The 20,769-nt window shown below is 37.1% G+C and overlaps 1 protein-coding gene across 1 annotated transcript in view; it reads right to left on the minus strand.

Annotated features, from left to right (window-relative positions):
• The window catches only part of LOC117395000 (eukaryotic translation initiation factor 3 subunit E-B), a 66,499-nt gene that overhangs the window by 34,723 nt on the left and 11,007 nt on the right, over positions 1-20,769 (minus strand). The window contains 6 exon segments of the mRNA XM_059012698.1: positions 539-643; positions 1,919-1,961; positions 9,453-9,570; positions 10,099-10,139; positions 10,141-10,214; positions 11,505-11,594. Of these exon segments, the coding sequence (XP_058868681.1) occupies positions 539-643; positions 1,919-1,961; positions 9,453-9,570; positions 10,099-10,139; positions 10,141-10,214; positions 11,505-11,594 (471 nt within the window).

A 20,769-nucleotide genomic window follows, 5' to 3' on the forward strand; every position in this document is an offset into this window, starting at 1 on the left:
TTAGTATTACATGCAGGACAGCTGTTATAAGGGCAGCAGTGTGGAGTAGTGGTTAGGGCTCTGGACTCTTGACCGTAGGGTCGTGGGTTCAATCCCAGGTGGGGGACACTGCTGCTGTACCCTTGAGCAAGGTACTTTACCTAGATTGCTCCAGTAAAAACCCAACTGTATAAATGGGGAATTGTATGTAAAAATGTGTAAAAAATAATGTCATTGTATGTAAAAATAATTGTATGTAAGTTGCCATGGATAAGGGCGTCTGTTAAGAAATAAATAATAATAATAATAATAATAATAATATTATTACCTTTATTAAAAATGTGAACGGATGAATCTACCGGTTAATCAACTAGGCCTAATGCCCATAAATTAACTTTGTAGTTGTTGGCTTATTTAGGGGTTCTATGCTTGGAAAATACTAACCAGAATGTAATATAAAGAGTGTGTGTGTATGTATGGTTTAAACACTGACACCTGCATAGCACTTAAACGTTCATAAAAATGTACCAAAAGCACATCCCTACTATATAATACTTACCAAAACTCGGAAGAAGTAAAGGTATTCAGCAGCTCCTGAGTAGTTGCCGCACTCATACTGGAACTTGGCATATCTGTACAGAGTATCCAAATATTCTTGTCGAAACTAGAAAGGAAAATAGTTTGACATAATTAAAGTGCATAGTATTTACAATGGCACTTCACCTGGAAAATGATGGGAAGCACAAGATAAGCATAGAAGACTGTATGGAGTGTGACAAAGGGAAGACCAGGTATCGTTAAACAGGGGTTTGTAATAGTGAAGTTAGCTTAAGCAAATGTGTAAATTACTTATGACTCGATTAACTATTTTCTTTGTGTATAAATACAAAAATACTATAATATAAAAGATCACCATTACATTTTAAAAAGTAAAAAGGGGAAGACCAGGTAAAAATGGCATGCATGTTTTAATGCTAATTAATAAATCAAGCCATTTTGCACTACCATTAGCTACACAGGTCTCAAATGTGCAGTTAAAAAAAAAAAACACTTGTTACAGCAGTGATGTATTTTAATTTTAATGCATGGTTTCTGGTACTACTTTTGGTTAAAAGGAAACCATCGGTTTCTGTGCCTTATTCTTGGTTTGCACGTGCACTCCCTGGGTCATTTCACCTCAGAAGTGTTGTGTCTTAGCATGTTATTGGCTGAAAACATGTCAGTCAATAGGGGAAGCAGCTAATTGGCCATTGACAGGAAAAAAGCAATGGGGACAATTTTCCTCCAGGTGAAAGCCAGTTATTAAATAATTTCTTTAACCTGGTGTTGCACCAGGTTAAAGAAAGGTTTAGAAATGAAAAATATATGTTAGCTGTAAACACATTTCTTTCAAACCTGCATATTGGAGACCTATAAAATTAATCGAGGCCTAGATGTGCATGACAATGCAATTTTATGGAACTATTCTGTAAGCTACAATAACTAACTATAAAAGTCATGCACCGATTTGCTGATTTAATAAAATGCTATGATAAACTCATCATCCAAAGTATTATACTACAAGGTTGTCCAGCCTGCGGGACACTATTTCACAAACTGCCTTCAAATGGTGCAACATAGGATTGAACAGTACATAATCTGTGTGTGTGTATAATATAAATATCTGCGACCAAAATATTTGGTGAATCACACCCATAAAATCATAAAACCTATTTTGCTCCACAAATGCTGGAGACCTGATGCAATATATGAAGTATATATTGTTACTGGAATTTGATATTCGTGTCAAATATGTTTGCGTTTTCTTTACGCAAAAAACGCATAATAATTGGATTCCAAATATTTATGGATTTACAGTATACATACTAAACTAAATCTAATTCATACTGTAAATTACTATAATGAAATTTCTCAATGTTGTTTATACAGGTGTACTTACAGCATGCTTCTCAGCCAAGTAGTCAAACAGCATTCGTCCATCCCTAAACAAAAAAAGTGACATGTCACATAACATTTGTGATATAATTTTGTAGTGTCCGATTAAACGGTGTTAAATAAAATAACTAAATTATGTTCTTTTTTTTTTTTGTCTCAATCCTAAGATTACATGCAAAACTTTGGCCATAGCTGTAGATTTGATTGACATATGATGTGTCATTGGACAGAATTTTCAAAAGGTCATAAATAATAACTCCTGTGTTAATAAACAAATCAGTACGTGGATTTGATTAAGCATTTTCAAGCAGTCATTTTGCCTATTTCGTTATTAAATAATCTTCCTAATGTGATTTCCGAAATTATGTTGATTTCCGAAATAATATCTTAACGAGTAGTGCTTCTTGTGACTATTTCTTGTGTTTGTGTGGGAATTTAAAAGTAAATCCGTGTTAATTGTCATCATTTATCAGGAGTTAATTTTGTCAGATTCGCACATACTTCTTTTATTGCTCTGAATACACTCTTAAACTCTGGGGAGATGTTTAAGGAGGACAGAGATGTAAGTGGATTGTTCGTGCACTGGGCTTGCAACATATCCAGACAACTTAATAAATCAAGAAAAATCACACAGACTCATTTAATTTGAAGTCTTAACGTGTTCCTTCTGTTTATTAAATGCTTAAAAATGGATTGGGTGGTTGCAGGCCACAGAAAATCCCAAGCAATAGGCAGTCTGGGCGATTCCAGTGCCTTTACAGGTTTAACAGCATTCATACTTCAACACTGTAATACAGGTATCGTTATCACATACCCAGGCTAGACATGCAAACCACTAAAGAGCCTACCACGGAATCTTAAAACATCCAATATATCACGCTCCAAAGCTAAAATCTAATACCTATACCTTATAGCAATGCATCAACATAAATGAGACAAATTCAAAATGGTTCTTACCTTCCACTATATGGAAGTGTATTTGTAGAATACAACGTAAAAACTGTTGAGCTGTCTTTAAAGGCAGACTTCTGAATACGACCAAACAGCAACCAGCTTTTTCAGAGATCCTCAGAGCACGGACCACACAACTTGTAGTTAGCAAGTCGAGTGATACTCGACTGGGGTTTTACCTAGTTTTTTCTACATTTAATACGTCAGAAGACCCAGTTAAATCTAATTATTTTCTCTGTTTTGAAAGCTCTTATCTTTGTGTGAATAATATATTTCAGAAGGTACCGACGACTCCCTTTTCAAAATGAATTCAATGCAAGCTCATGGTTCACTATCTTTCACCCCTCCTTTCCCTAAAAATGAGGTGAACTTGAGTTCAAAGGGTCTTTGCTACCAAGTACAATACCGATATTGTTTAATACATAACACCAGCTTGTACAAGATATAATATATATATATATATATATATATATATATATATATATATATACACACACACACACACACACACACACTATAGAACCACAAACCTATTTTAGTTCAATTGTTTGTCATTCTGTTCTCGCTAGATCGGATCGTAATATTTGAGGTTCTGAGTAATTAAAAAAAGATGCTTTTGCCTGATAAGGAAGGTTTAGAACTTTCAGCAGGTCAGCCTGACCTTACACATTCACTAATAATATTTTTCTATACTAGAATAAACAGGAATATAGAATCCTACAGTATTCTCAGACTAATACCGAGTACATTATAACATTGTTTCTGAATAGTGTGTTAACAATTTGTTTAATATTTCTGCTGACTTCATATTCTTAAATACATTACAGTCATTACAATATTTGTTGCAGTTTCACAAATGTTCAATTTCTATCCCAAAGATCAGCCTGCTTCCAGTAGCTGTGACAGTCTTGGGTCAGTTTCTGCTCTCAGTGAGTTTGTCACAGCCACCACAGGTCCCATACCTGCACAAAACTTAAATCTCTACATTCTCATCATCAAATAAATTAAGCTGTTTCTATCAAAGAGCCATCCATCTCTGCCGCATACACCTTTCACTCAAGAAAGGTGCTCACACTTTGTACGAGGGAAGACGAGTTTTAGGGTCACTCGTGACAATTTGCACTTGGAAAAGGAGGGTTTTAATTAACAAAAGAGTATATAACTCACCTTGAAACAGACATTTAACAGACCGCGTCTGGGACGACGATAATACAGAGTGTACAGGACCAGGGTTATTTTCTTATATAGACTTCCTCAATAATTCAATATTTGTACTTAAGAAAATATTTTTGCCTTTTCTATACTTGTGGTTATGAATTAGATTTATTCACTTATTTTAAACATTTGTAACCTAAACATATTTCGTAATGTTGTCAGACTCACCCACACTTTATGAACAAAGTACACTTTCACCTTCATTCGTTTGTATACATATAAAATGTTTTTATAATACTGTAAGTGTTCAGTGGCTACTTCTAATCATGTTTAGTTTATTTATCGCAGAGGCAAACAGAGTAACAGAGAAAATGCATGATTAGAGGAATTCACCGAACAAATTATAAACAAATTGTGTATTGGGTTAGGGAGTTCTACTATAATTTTAAAAGCTTAAATATATAATGAAGTGTTTCATACATAGTATACATGTATAATAACTACAAACACCAATAGTACTCGAAACTTATGTATTTATATATAGCCTACAATCGTACATAATAAAATACATACAAAAAGGTAGATGTCATAAGAAAATAAATTCCAACCAATATACATAGACAGCTTACGGTATTTTTTTTTCTTTTTAAACAAAAAAAGATTGCAAAATGCACATTAAAAGAATTGTATATAGTATGCGTTTAGAAAAATATCCCCCCAAATGAGGATAAATGACTAAGGTTTTTTTTTTGGTTTTTAATCCATACCGTCAGATTTTTACCCACACCTGATAATTGTAAATCAGCGTTTTATATGTGAAGTGTTCTAAATAAATGAACATTCTGCATGACAAATATCCACAATTGTAAATGAAGTTCACAAATTATACACAACATAGACATTCATTATTTTTTATTTCAATGTGAGTAATGCTCGCTGGTGGGAGAGCCGCCTCCCTGTACGCTAGTACTACTAGTTTCCATAACAGTAAATTATTCTTCCATTCATTTTTCTTGATCTCGTTAACATGCACTTTGATTAACGAGTTCCCCTTATCTAGTCATTGAGACAGGAAGTGATGTAGGTGACTTGCAACAATTAAGCTTTAACGAGAAATTTGTTTGTCGACCACATCGACTCAATTTCAAAGCATTAACGGATTGATTTAATTAACACATTTTGTTTGAAAATCACTCAAAGCAAGTATTGAGATATTTAAAAAAATGCAATTAAATGCAAAGAATATTGATTGTTTGACCAGTATTCGTGTGGACAAGATGCTATGAACTTAAAGAAACACTTATTACCAGTATTATTATTATTATTAATTTCTTAGCAGACGCCCTTATCCAGGGCAACTTACAATTGTTACAAGATATCACATTATTTTTTACATACAATTACCCATTTATACAGTTGGGTTTTTACTGGAGCAATCTCGGTAAAAGTACCTTGCTCAAGGGTACAGCAGCAGTGTCCCCACCGGGGATTGAACCCACGAACATCCGGTCAAGAGTCCAGAGCCCTAACCACTACTCCACACTGATGCCCACACTTGAAATGTGTCTAAATGGCAGTTTGTCTTTGCACATTGATATATAAAATTTTCCAGACATGAAATTGGAAATAAGTACCAACTGTTCAACATGTGACAGTAGTGCTACAATTGATGAATATATTTTGGTTAGTAACCATGCTCGCCACATGGCGATTTCTTTCAAATGTGGCTGGCTCCTAATGAAAAGGAAGAATTCTCTACTAGCAGAATTCAGTAGGAGGAGATAAGTTTAGTTTACTTGTGGTATGTTCAAAGTATGTTTATAAAGCTGATTTACTACATATCATTTACTGTTTTACTGCATTCTGACACATGCTTCTATTTCCAGCTATATCAATCTCCCCCGCCCCCCCCCCCCATTTCTGAATTTAAAAAAATACAACATTTTAAAATGAACCGCCGTTTCACTTTTATATTGCCTCCTAACTGCCTGTATCAAACTAGAGAGAGATACAGGTGCAATATTCTGTAGACTCAAATAAATAAAGATTCTTATTTCACTTTATCCCCACAGCTGGGGGGACAGGACACAAATGCAATTTACTTCACCAATTTCTACCTTATAAAAAGGAACATCAATTAATTTAATAATTCAACAGGAATATTTCAGTTTTGTTTATATTCTAAAGTTTGAATATCCTAAAAAATAATAATAAAAAATAGAATGACTTGTACAACAGTCACATAATATACTACCCATATTAGATCCATTAAGAGATCTCTTAAGAAGACGAGAAAATTATCGAAATGTTTTTTTTTTTTTTTGTTCTTCACCTGTTGCAAGTGTACATTTTTTTCCTAAACAGTACATGTACATTAGCAACCAAGTCACAGAATTGTTAATGTTAAGAATCCATATACAGTAGTTCAAAGAGTTCCCTAAGTAAAACCAGACTCACTTGCAAGTATCCTAATTATAATGTACTGAACTCTTTAACTCACCACTGCATTAAAATACATCCGGAATAGAATCATAGAAACTGTCTTTAATAACGTTCTTTACAGAACACCATCAATCCTGAAGCTATATTGCACATAAAGTTTACATTGTCAGCAACACACATCAACACTGATTGAATTTAGGTCTAAAAATTTGTAGGATTTTGATTGCATTGAAGGCACTTCTACACTGACACTGAATTGTGTGTATGTATGTCTATATCTATCTGTAATGAAGAAAAGTAATTGATAAGCTGAAAACCCAATTTAAGTGTAATATTTTAAGTGTATATTCCCACTTCACTGTACAGCTGTGAAACCTTTTTATACAGTAAACTTCATTGTCAGGGTTTGATTTTAAGGCTTGTCCATTTGCCAGGGACAGTCATAAATTCAAATGGACAAGTGGTTCCAACGTACTCGTGGTCAGTAGGACAAGTGCTTCATAATATATTTTAACAACGTCTTGTAAAATGAAATATTCTGCAAAAAAGCTGACACTACCTGTATTACTGTGTGCCGAAATTTGTGGAGTGGTACAGTAGCTAAATATCATAAAAAAAGCTGGGAACCCGCGAACGCTGCAACATACACAGCAACATACCTCTTGCATCTTGCCAATCAAATTATTATTTTATTTTAGTGGACAACATACAGCACAAACCCACAGTTAATCTAATCTAGGAATGCACCAATCAACGAATCGGAATACCAAGCAAACAATGGACCCCCTTGAAGAAAGCTACTAAATCACAGATGCAAAAAAGACACTGATCCTCACATACAGACGTGCTCAAATTTGTTGGTACCCTTACAGCTCATTGAAATAATGCTTCTTTCCTCCTGAAAAGTGATGAAATTAAAAGCTATTTTATCATGTATACTTGCATGCCTTTGGTAGGTCATAGAATAAAGCAAAGAAACTGTGAAAAAAGATGAATTATTGCTTATTCTTCAAAGATATTCTAAAATGGCCTGGACACATTTGTTGGTACCCCTTAGAAAAGATAAATAATTGGATTATAGTGATATTTCAAACTAATTAGTTTCTTTAATTAGTATCACACATGTCTCCAATCTTGTAATCAGTCATTCAGCCTATTTAAATGGAGAAAAGTAGTCACTGTGCTGTTTGGTATCATTGTGTGCACCACACTGAACATGGACCAGAGAAAGCAAAGGAGAGAGTTGTCTGAGGAGATCAGAAAGAAAATAATAGACAAGCATGGTAAAGGTAAAGGCTACAAGACCATCTCCAAGCAGCCTGATGTTCCTGTGACAACAGTTGCAAATATTATTAAGAAGTTTAAGGTCCATGGAACTGTAGCCAACCTCCCTGGGCGCGGCCGCAAGAGGGAAATCGACCCCAGATTGAACAGAAGGATAGTGCAAATGGTAGAAAAAGAACCAAGGATAACTGCCAAAGAGATACAAGCTGAACTCCAAGGTGAAGGTACGTCAGTTTCTGATCGCACCATCCGTCGCTTTTTGAGCGAAAGTGGGCTCCATGGAAGAAGACCCAGGAGGACTCCACTTTTGAAAGAGAAACATAAAAAAGCCAGACTGGAATTTGCTAAAATGCATATTGACAAGCCACAATCCTTCTGGGAGAATGCCCTTTGGACAGATGAGTCAAAACTGGAGCTTTTTGGCAAGTCACATCAGCTCTATGTTCACAGATGAAAAAATGAAGCTTTCAAAGAAAAGAACACCATACCTACAGTGAAACATGGAGGAGGCTCGGTTATGTTTTGGGGCTGCTTTGCTGTGCCTGGCACAGGGTGCCTTGAATCTGTGCAGGGCACAATGAAATCTCAAGACTATCAAGGCATTCTGGAGCGAAACGTACTGCCCAGTGTCAGAAAGCTCTGTCTCAGTCGCAGGTCATGGGTCCTCCAACAGGATAATGACCCAAAACACACAGCTAAAAGCACCCAAGAATGGATAAGAACAAAACATTGGACTATTCTGAAGTGGCCTTCTATGAGTCCTGATCTGAATCCTATCGAACATCTATGGAAAGAGCTGAAACTTGCAGTCTGGAGAAGGCACCCATCAAACCTGAGACAGCTGGAGCAGTTTGCTCAGGAAGAGTGGGCCAAACTACCTGTTAACAGGTGCAGAAGTCTCATTGAGAGCTACAGAAAATGTTTGATTGCAGTGATTGCCTCTAAAGGTTGTGCAACAAAATATTAGGTTAGCAGTCCCATCATTTTTGTCCATACCATTTTCATTTGTTTTCTTATTTACAATATTATGTTGAATAAAAAATCAAAAGCAAAGTCTGATTTCTATTAAATATGGAATAAACAATGGTGGATGCCAATTACTTTTGTCAGTTTCAAGTTATTTCAGAGAAAATTGTGCATTGTTCTTTTTTTGTGGAGGGGTACCAACAAATTTGAGCACGTCTGTACATCACTGGTACTGTGAAAGTCACAAAGCCCTGTTTTACTGCAGTGCATATTGCTCGACGCCCTGGACAACACGTTTCTCTTCTTGTTGATCTTGCCTTGCTGTGAGCAGTGCCGAAATAAAGCTCCTTCATTGCACTAATGGAGTACTTTGTCAGACACTACAAGCAGACTGCTACTACTGTAGTCTAGCACATGCTTAAACAATGCAAAAATGCAGCAGAATGCACCACTTTAATCCCTTTTTTCAGAAACCCAACTGGGGAAACCCTCCCTCACGCACACTCTCTCTCCCCCCCCCCCCCCCCTTGGTGCTACGCATCTCGATGAGATGGGAGCCCCCCCCCCCCCCCCCAACTACTGTGCTTTGTGGGACAGCGAGAGGGCAAGTAGATTTTTCAAGCATTTTGTACCTTGGACAAGAAGTTTTTTTCAAAAATTGCCCACCCCTGGTGCATATGCCTTGTAAAAGAATGGGCACAGACCCCCACATGGATCCCATGAAAGACAGTGAGGGCTACCTGGTGGACTGCATCTGTCTTGTAGTTTCTGGATCTTCAAACATCTTCACAATGGGTTCTGTTTCTGACTGCAGCTGCTTCAGCTGTGCCACAACTGTAGTTCTCTTTTCTCTCAATGCTACAATAGAGAAACACATTTTTAGCACTCTGAGCAACAAACACAATTTTTTCATTGTAAATACTATTTTGAATACTGTGGAATATATAAACTATTCACTATGAACCAATTAATTTTAGTGAACAATGCAATAACCCAGATTAGAATGTATATAATATTTCCTATATTTGTACATTCTGGTACAAAAGAAAGACTTGCTTGGTAAAAGCCAATGGCACGCATATTATATATATATATATATATATATATATATATATATATATATATATATATATATATATATATATATATATATATATATATATATATACACATACATACATACAACAGAAAATTTAACAAATTCCAATTCAAGTATACAGAGCTTTTCTGTCTTGATCAAAAGTTTACAATGTGACATTTGTTTTATTAATTATGGACAGGTTTTTATTGTCTTCTGAATGTATTTAAACTGCAAAACATGTGTGGTACTCTAAAATGTAAATGCGTGTCCTTTAGCCTGGGAGTGGATAACCATAAGCTGCTCACTGTGAGGGATTTCCTTGTCTGCGTACAAGTTTTTGTACACCCATGGCGAAGTCCACCATGTTGGTGTCACTGAGAAGATCCAACTTTCCTTGCAGGAGTTCCTTTTCATTGTATATCTGCAACAAAACATCTGTTTTAGTAATGCAAAAAAAAGGATATCCATATATAGCCTTTATTAGCCCAATAAATCAAATGCCAAAAGCCACAATCTTTCATTCTGATACATCAATGTGGTATGTCCATACCAAATGCCATCTGTAGTTGATAAAACCAGGACTGCTGTAAGTGTAGGCACATAATTGCCATGTCAACTGTTGTCAATGCATGCTATTATTGATTAAGACAGTTATACTCAAACCCACTTTAAGACAATGACAGTTACAATGCTATAGAGCAAATAGTGTACACCACATACAATGCACTGCTAAATTGTCCTGTGGTGTCCACATATTAAGATGACTCATTGCGTTAACTAAAATAATGTTAGTCTTATGGCCATCTGCTCTTTTCAGACACACAAAACACAGGGCTTGTGTCCTACAAATAATGTGCGTCAACGCGGTCTTTTGGTTGAGTAAATACTTAAGTACCGTTTCTTCCATCGTCATACAGCCACAATTCAAAGCTTATTCATATCTGAATTGGAACCACAAGACCTGTTTTTACACAAGCAGGGTCTCCCTATTTTTCTCAACAAGTGCAGTAATTTTTGGCCAAAGAATAAGGTATAAAAACAGACTCCCTTTGTAGTTTGCAAATGCACCATGATTTAGTAAAATGATTTCCACACCAGCCTGTGTTACTATAAATGTGGAACCAGAAGTACCAATCAAACACTGCTAAAAACGCCGTGTCCGAATCATGTTACTACTGTAGATGTTACAGGTACTGATGAAACTGTACAGTTCAAGCCGGAACATATAAATGGGATAACATTAAAGCGTACGCCTATATATTATGTCTTCTTAGACAAGACTGTACATTACCATTGTTGCAAAACAAATAACAGTTACAAGTGTAGTCTTTTATTATTATTTTTTTTTCACTTGCCAATTAATTTAAGTAAAACTGTTAAGAAAGACCAAGCAAGGTAGGCCTCTGTGATGAGAACATCAAAAAACAAACAAGTCTGAATACGGAAACAAAAATATTTATAAAACCGACTGCGAGGTGCCTTACGTATTTTCTAGTCGCACTGTGTTTTGATATTATTTTATCAATGTAGCTTTTTTTTCCCCCCACACATGCCCTAATCATTAAATATACACAGTGGGAGGAGGCCTAGCTACAGACCGGTTTCACATTGAGCTGCAGACCCTACACGTGCTTGTTAAACTGTGTTTATGGCTGCCTAAAGCCTCACAGAAAGAAACAAAAAATACTTCTATTTATACAACGCGTCTTACCTCTTTGACAGACAGAAACTCTAACAAAGGGAATACCAAGTGCCGGTCCAAGAAATGCGCTATCTTCGTGGTCAGGTCGTACTCCGCCATCTTCACAGAGAAAAGGAAAGGGAAGGATTCAAACAGCAGGCAACTTTATTAACAATGTATTTGATTCAGGAAAGAGGCTGCTGAATATAGATACCAGTTTTGCCAGATCAGATTTTTATTCCTTAATTAGGGATTTCTGGAGGTAAGAATTTAACAAAGGTTTTTCAAAGGTTAATATGGATTTTAAAATATATATTTTTAAAGATTTAAAATCCTTAAGTTCATAAGTTCAAACCCTACAAACATGGCAGAAGTGGTTGTGATGTGAAAAAACCCAACTGTGTAAATGGGTAATTATATATAAAAAATAATGTGATATCTTGTAACATTTGTAAATCGCCCTGGATTAGGGCGACTGTTAATAAATAAATAAATACAATTATTATTATTATTATTATTATTAATAATAATACAATGGAAATACTTTCCCAGCGAAATTTATGAGCTAGCGCACTTTTTTCAGTCATGGTAGTATGTATTTAGGTGGTCAGGGGGGGACAAATTTGGCAGGGGGGCAAAATTTGCCATGACACCGGGACTGGGGGCGTAAAATTTAATGGGCAGGATTTTCAAAAAACAGTGTTATTGTTTCGAACTCGTGGTATAGTGAGAACTTTCGTAGCAAGTGATTTTCAAACAAAATGTATTAATTAAATCAATCTGTTAATATTTTGAAATTGAGCCGATGACGCCGTTAATGAATGCATTTCTTGTTAAAAATCTTAATTAGAAAACGATTCAGTACCGTCATCCAATCAGCTTCCAGTTCTAGCGGGCTCTGTAGTGACAGTAGATGCCCGCTGGAACGTCACAGCACGAACTGTGAATCAAATTTGAAATCAATCCGCGTGTATACCGGCTTTTTTAAAAATTACATTCCTGCTTACAGTTAAAACTGACAACATGACAAACTACCTAAACGCTAGATGTACCGGAGTGGGTAAATTACCATCCTCACCTACAACACCTCCTCCAGCTAACTTTTTGTGATAAAAAAAACTGCTACAAAACCCTAGTACACTGCAGAAAGACATATACACGTATCGTTGAATGAGCTTTAAAACCTAGAACTGCAAAGAAATGAACACAGAACAAGGCAACAAATCAAATGGTCAGTATCTGTTTTGAATTGGTAAGCTGAAAAGTATTTTGATACTGAATTTGAAACTGACGCTGGTCTGGAGACAAGATAAATAACGGCAAATAACGTAACGGCACCGTAATGAAAGCTATTGGACAGCAAATGTTCAGCAAAAACACAATTTGTCTACAATACTATCTTCTGCTGGATCCTCCAAACAAGATTCAAAACCAAACAATCAAGCAGTCAAGCTGTTACTACCGCACCCAGCCAATCTACAGTCAGCCCAAATGACTCTCCAAGCAGTTTTCAAACTATCATACACAGACTGTTCAGTAATTGCTGCGTTCACTTCTCAGGCAATGTCCAGATTATAAACGGGTTTAAAACCGTAACAAGTTAATACAAAATAAAAATCCATTTACTAATTAAAAACGATAGGATACAGATGTAGCCCCGGTTCCCTGAAACTGAAGAGAAGATGACCGCCAAATTGAAGTTTTGGGATATGCCTCCTTGTCAGGTATTTGCTGAGCATTTTTTATATCAAATTATTATTATTATTTATTTCTTAGCAGACGCCCTTATCCAGGGCGACTTACAATTGTTACAAGATATCACATTATTTTTACATACAATTACCCATTTATACAGTTGGGTTTTTACTGGAGCAATTTAGGTAAAGTACCTTGCTCAAGGGTACAGCAGCAGTGTCCCATACCCACAACCCTCCGGTCAAGAGTCCAGAGCCCTAACCACTACGCCACACTGCTGCCCTTAAAGCTGTCGATAGGCCCCTCCGCGGAGTGACGTCCTTGGATAGAATATCTTACGTTATATTAAAGTTCTACCTAGAAGGTGGCAGTTCTAGGTAGAACTCTTTATAACTTTATAATTTTTGTGATTCTGGCTATCAAACGCCGTCTGGATATTTAATTAATATATTTAGGAAAAGTCAAAAGCAGACATACACATACGATTTACAACAGAAGAGTAATTAACATTTTAAATGCAAAACTGACACTAATGGCGGTTCTAGTGTTAAAGACATAGTGGGATCGACGACATTAAGTCGATAGAACCTGGTAAATGCAGTCGCCATTCTGACAGGTGAGGACCCTACATCCTGTTGCTCAACCACTGGCGAAGCCAGGGTATGCTCTGGGGCAGGCACAGGGGGGACCTGCTGCCTGCTGAAGTGCTCGAGTATCTGGGACATTTGGCCCTTTAACTCGGCAATATCCCTTGCCTGGTCCGTGTTGCTAGCTCTCTTTCTGACCCTCGAGGGAGATCTAGAGCGATTGTGGTGGCGCTGTGGAGCCTGCGCACAAAGAATTAATACTGTGGTGAGGGGAGGCCTAGGATACCGAGGCCGACGACGGCTCTCCTAGGCTGGCTGCAGGGTTCTCATCCGAGGCAGCAGAGGCGTGCTCAATGCCCAGGCACCTCGCACACAGGGTGTGTTTTTCCTGCGGAGGCATTGTTTGGCCACAGATGGAAAAAACTTTTGGCCACAGATGTAATTGCCCCCCATAATTATCAAAAATAACAATTAATGAATCACCTATTTTTTTGTAAGCAAGACAGAAATCATTCTGTGCGTCTTTTTGGTCCAAGTTTACAAATGCTGACATACACCTGACCCTCTGTTTTCTTTCGCTTCTATACGCATCTCCTTATAACGATTACTTAAATTACAGCTTCAAAAAAACAATAATAATATGAAAAGTTGTACAATGGTAATTCTTTTTAATTTGGAGGCTGTATTAGTATTGTAGCTTGCACAGGGGTAGGGGTCAGGGCTGTTATGTGACCCAATCTAAACATGAAGACATAAGCCCGATATCTGCTCCTGCAAGGGAGCCCAGCTTTTTTGTACAGCGGTATTGGCACTGTGCTTCAAAGTGAGAAGTCCCGGGTTTGCGTCCAACCTCCACCTGTGAGAAGCTCCTGCTTGAACGGAATTAGGATTTTCACATATTTCACATATTTCAAACCTAAAATGTTATTAGATCTTAATCTAAGTCCTAATAGATAAAGATAACCTGATTAAACAAATGACACAAAAACAAGATATTTTCTCAACATTTATTTATCCACAAATGATTCAACATTCAATATTCATGTGTGAAAAAGTATGTGAACCTTTAGATTCAGTAACTGGGTGTGCACCCCCTTGAGCAGCAATGACTTCAACTAAGCATTTCCTGTAACTGTTGGTCAGTCTCTCACATCGGTTTTGACGAATTTTGGCCCATTCCTCCTTACAGAACTGCTTCAACTCAGTGACATTTGAGGGCTTCCTTGCATGGACAGCTCGCTTCAGGTCCTGCCACAACATTTTTCTATGCTTGTATGTTTAGGATCATTGTCTTGCTTCATGACCCAGTTTCAGTTCAGCTTCAGCTCACGGACAGATGGCCTGACATTTTTTTATGTGCTCTTTGGCGAACTTCAGATGGGCAGCAATGTTCTTTTTAGAGAGCAGTGGTTTCCTCCTAGCTATACTTCCATAAACACAAATTCTTGTTCAGTCTTTTTCTGATAATTGAGTCATGAACACTCACCCAAGGTCAGAGTGGCCTGCAGATCCTTGGATGTTACTCTGGGGTTCTTTGTGACTTCCTTGATGATTTTCCGGTTTGTTCTTGGAGAGATTTTGGTAGGACGACTGCTCCTGGGTAGAGTGACTGTGGTCTTGAACTTTCTCCATTTGTAGACTATCTGTCTGACAGTGGATTGGTGGAGCCCCAAATCCTTAGAAATGGTTTTGTAACCCTTTCCAGACTGATGAGGCTGTGTGGTCCAGTGATTAAAGAAAAGGGCTTGTAACCAGGAGGTCCCCGGTTCAAATCCCATCTCAGCCACTGACTCATTGTGTGACCCTGAGCAAGTCACTTAACCTCCTTGTGCTCCGCCTTTCAGGTGAGACATAGTTGTAAGTGACTCTCCAGCTGATGCATAGTTCACACACCCTAGTCTCTGTAAGTCGCCTTGGATAAAGGTGTCTGCTAAATAAACAAATAATAATAATAATAATAATAATAATAATAATAATAATAACTGTTTTTCTGAGGTCCTCAGAGATTTCTTTTGATCGTGGCATGATGTGTTTCCACACACCTGTATAGTGAAGACCAAAGTCACAAAGTTTCTGATCTTTATATAGGGTGGGGCCTCCCAAAGTCACCCCTGAAGAGCTACCTAATTATTTAAACACCTGATTCTAATTATCCCCTTAATTGAGCTGATAAAACCAGGGGTTCACTTATTTTTTCACATACCCTGAATCTTAATTACTCATTGTTTGTCTAAGTCATACATCATTTTATTTCAAAAGACATGGAATTAGTGAGCAATGGTTTCCGCCTTGCTACTCTGCCATGAATCCCATTTTTGCCCAGTGTCTTTCTGATGGTGAAATCATGAACACTGACCTTAGCCGAGGCGAGAGAGGCATGCAGATCCCTGGATGTTGTTCTAGGGTTCTTTGTGACTTCCTGGACGATTTTACGCCTTGCTCTTGGAGAGATTTTGGCAGGACGGCCACTCCTGGGAAGATTCACTACTGCCCCAAACTTTCTCCATTTGGACAATATGGCTCTGACTGTGGTTCGGTGGAGCCCCAGAGCCTTAGAAATGGGTTTGTAACCCTTTCCAGACTGATAGGCATCAACAACTTTTTTCCGGAGGTCTTCAGGAATTTCTTTTGTTCGTGGCATGATGTGCCTCTAGAACCTGCATGCTGACAACTTCGCTCTGATGGTAAGGGCCAAAGTTAGTCAGATTTATATTGAGCACGGCTGGCCCAAATCAGGCCTGGTTGTTAACCAAAGTACTTAACTCAAGCCATTAATTGGGTTGAGTTAACTAGAGGGGCCAATAACTTTTTCACACCTGAAGATTGTATGTTTGATTACCTTGCACACCAAACAAATGAAAGAAGCACCAAACTTTGGTGTCATTTTTCTCTCAGACTCCCTCTGGATACTACTACAACCCACAAAGAAATCTGACCAAATACAATGCGAAAAATGTGCAAAAATGCAGAAAATCAGACAGGGGGCAAATACTTTCACGGCACTGTATATACCCCACTGGAAATTTTATAATTTCTAGAATTTGCTCGAAAACAAATAATTATAGGAAAAATCTTTTGAAGTTTTGCTTTTGTGGATGAAGAAAAAAAGTTACAAGAAATAGACTACAATTATTTATTTCAGCAATTGTTTTGCAAAACTACAAAAATGCTAATTCAAAAGTATTCATACCCTGACAAGGAAAATGAAATTAATATATAGTTGGGGCACCTTTAGCAATAATAACCTCTTTTAAACAATTAGGATATTTGCCAATGTTTTTTTGGCATGATTCTTTAATGATTTTTGACCATTCTTCAACGCAAAATTATTCCAGTTCATTCAAATTTGAGGACTTGCAGGTAAGGTAATTTAGAAAGGTAATTTTTCTATTGTCTACTATAAGTATAATCAAGGCATACACATAGGAGATACAAACAATATGAAATGTAATCCTTTAATTTATGTAAAATGAAACCAACCAATGCCTTATTATAAGTTATTATGCAGAATCTTAACCACTTTTCTAGGTACTGTAATGGTTTAAGGCTGTTTGCCCCAGTGGCTGGTCAGGTTGACAACAGACCATTTTTGAATTTCAGCAGCTGTTGCTACATTCAGGCACCCATGTGTTGACCATACTGTGCAACACAGAGCCAACATCAGCTACCAAATGGTCCGTTTCTAATAGGTTCCACTAGCCCTTGTTTTCTTGACAACCTCACGACGCTGCCCTCTGCACTTGCTCTCTTTAAACTAAAACAATCATGCTCTTGTTATCATGAGATCACCCATCTGACTACAGGTACAAATGAGTCATAAACTCACATATGTCACCCAAGACATTTCTGTTTTACTATTCTGACACAGCCAGCCTTGGCTCACGATCAGTGTGCCATCACACTCGGTTGCATGTAGTAAAAGCCTAATTGAGTTCTGGTTTTGGAGCTACACTCTCCATTGTTCCCTACATTTAAAAGAACGACCAAATATATGGGATTTAATGCTGCAATGCAGTATTATGCAATAGGTAGAAGGCCAGGTGCAATCAATTACGTCAGTAATTCCCCCCAAAAAACTGTTTTATTCAGTGTGTTTTTTTGTTTTTTTTAATGTGACTGAATTTATTAATTTCTCTGTTCCACTTTAATAGGTGGCTTCACACTTTCAAAAAAATATATGAGGTATAAAAGAATTCTGTATTTAATTTAAAAAAAAAATAACATAACTGTAGACATTGGCAACCAATACTGGAAGGCCTATATATAGTTAAAATACCACAAGTAAAACCAAATTGACAAACATACTCATATTTGAAATTCAGATTTAGTTTCTAAATTGCTTTGGTTTATCCCATTTCAGCCAGCCAATCATTTTGATGACCTCATGGGATCAGATTTTAGAAAAATCTGCATACAGACCTTTACTCAAACCGTTTGTTATGAGTAGTCATAACAATTGAATTTTAACAATATATATTTTTTTGTGTGCTGAGAAGGATTAATTTGTACCGAAGCCCCCTTTCATAATTATTATTATTATTATTTATTTCTTAGCAGACGCCCTTATCCAGGGCGACTTACAGTCATAAACAAAATACATAATAAAGGTCATTTAAATTTAGATTTATAAAGAGCTTTTCTGAGCAGACATCACAAGCCACTCTGAATCAAAATAAACAATCTTTTTGCAGGAGGGGTTCTCAAACTGGGGGTCTGGGTTTCAGGCATTTCTCCAAAAGAACATAGTCATATAGTGGATAGACTTGTATTTACCTATTACTGATCTTACCTTGACCCCAACTGCCTGGCACTGAACAGATTTATGGCAATGGGATCTTTTCACTGCTGGTCTCACCTCAATGTATAGGTTGTGTAGGTGGGGCCAACAAAGATCTATTTTTTATGTGTCTTGATATCTGTTAAGTGCAAGCAGGTAAGCTTAAAGCAAGCTCAGGGCCAGGTAAAAACTGATATTGAAAAATTATGATTATTAAATATAGAAGCAAACACTCGGAACCACTGATTGCATTTATCATAAAAGCAATACAAATGTAAATAATCAATTAACATTTGAAGCTGCTTACCCTATATCATTAATGTACAGAAAATCCCACAGTGTAAAAATCAGATAATTAATAGGCAGGCATACATACATAATGAATTATGATTATTCATAGTCTTCAGTGTTCTGGTGGGATTGTTGGCATTACTTGGGCTTTCTTTGTTATAATAGAGAACACAGCATTATTATTTGAGTGCAAATTATCTTAACATTTTTTTTTTCTGTTGTCTAGACAGTGAAATTTTGGACCCCAAATAAAATATACATTGTTGGCATTGCCAGCTGCTGCAATTAGATCATTTAAATGCAGGGCGTACTGTAATTATAAAAATCGGAATTTGAGTCATGCTCAGGGTCTTTGTTTGCCGATTGGTTGAACTATACAGAACATTTGAATAAGAAAGATACAATTACATAAATATGCAATGCATGCAAATATTTTGTAACTAACTTCACTGTATGCTGCACAGATTGCCTCAGATTTCAGGCGCAGTAGGTGTTTGGGCATCAGTACTAAGACATTATTATTTTCTTATTAATTTTAAAATAATCTCGTTTGTGATTGAAAGTATTTGTTTCTGACTTTTGGTGACTGTTGCACCAGCTAGAAGTCAGTTCTGTTCATTTCTTTTGGCAGGAAGGCGAGAGCAAAACCGTTTGAAATGAGACTTGTTAATTAGTCAGTTAGGATTATGGTTTAGCAAAATATGGTCTCTTCAACTCTGATGGATGGAGAAAGTTACCTAATGAGCAAACAATGTGAAAAGGAGCTAAACTGATTTTCTTTTTAACAGAACAGAATAGCTGTCAGTTAATTATATGACCAGAGGAAATATTAATTTTAAATAAAGTCATTTGTAAATGGGTGTGACAGAAATACAATGATTCTTAGTTGTAAATCTCCCTCCCGACCTGTGAGGGCGCTAAGTAGCGAGAACAGTGTTCTTTGGACAGGCTGGTCTAACAGTTCTTTCCCAGGGTTGGGAAGTTGGCCAGTCTGGATGAAGATGAGACACCGTTGCAAGAACGCTTTGACCCGGAAGGTAAACGATGTGGCAGCTGCAGATTGGAGAGGCGGTTGCACTCGTTTACCAAGGGGTTATGTGTGACAGCATAAAAGGGGGTGGAGAATCACAATCTGTTCCTTCGCTTTGGTTAAAAACGTAAATAACCTAGAAGGACAGAAAACATCTGTGATTGCTGTTTGTGAGTGTTTATTTGTTTTTGTACTAATTATTGTTATTATTATTAGTAGACACTTAAATAAGTTCCAGAGCTGTCGCCGAGGGCCAGCAAAAACCTGGAACAACCCTGCATGGATTGGCACCAGGTAAATTGTATCACCCCTCTGGAGCACTACAACGCGCACCCAGGACTGGTGACCGGGATTCTATATTGTGGGAGAGATATTATTTATTATTATTTGGGATTGCAACCCGTGTTATTTTCCCTGCGCTTTACACATTGTTGTGTATTGCCAGGGACTTTTCTTTTGGTCACCAGACCTGGACTTTGAAAATAAAAGCTCTATGTTTTTTCCCTTGGAATAACTCTCTGTCTGGTTCATTACGCTCTGCATCACTCCTGCACCTGTACACAGTAAAGCCACTTTGCCACAATGGGATATGTGCAGTTGCAGATTGGATTGTAGACTGTAGCCCAAATTTGATATTGGAATTAGGTGAGTTTTACAAACTGGTTTAATGGGGAAGATGAGAATGTGGCATAGGTGATCTCTAAGTGCTCTAGACCTGTTTCTTGAAGCAAAACAGAACTTTGCTTGTTTATTTTACTAGAAATAGATAAATATTAGGAACTGAATAGGAGCACAAAGTACAGTTCAGTGTTTACATGAAAGTGGCATATTTTGGAAACTGTTGCTATAGTTAAGAGAAATTACACCACAAAGCTCGACTTTTTTGCAGTGTTAAATGATCCTTGTCTTTCGTAC

This window comes from Acipenser ruthenus, chromosome 3 (genome assembly GCF_902713425.1).
Source record: "Acipenser ruthenus chromosome 3, fAciRut3.2 maternal haplotype, whole genome shotgun sequence".
In the NCBI taxonomy this organism is placed as follows: domain Eukaryota; kingdom Metazoa; phylum Chordata; class Actinopteri; order Acipenseriformes; family Acipenseridae; genus Acipenser; species Acipenser ruthenus.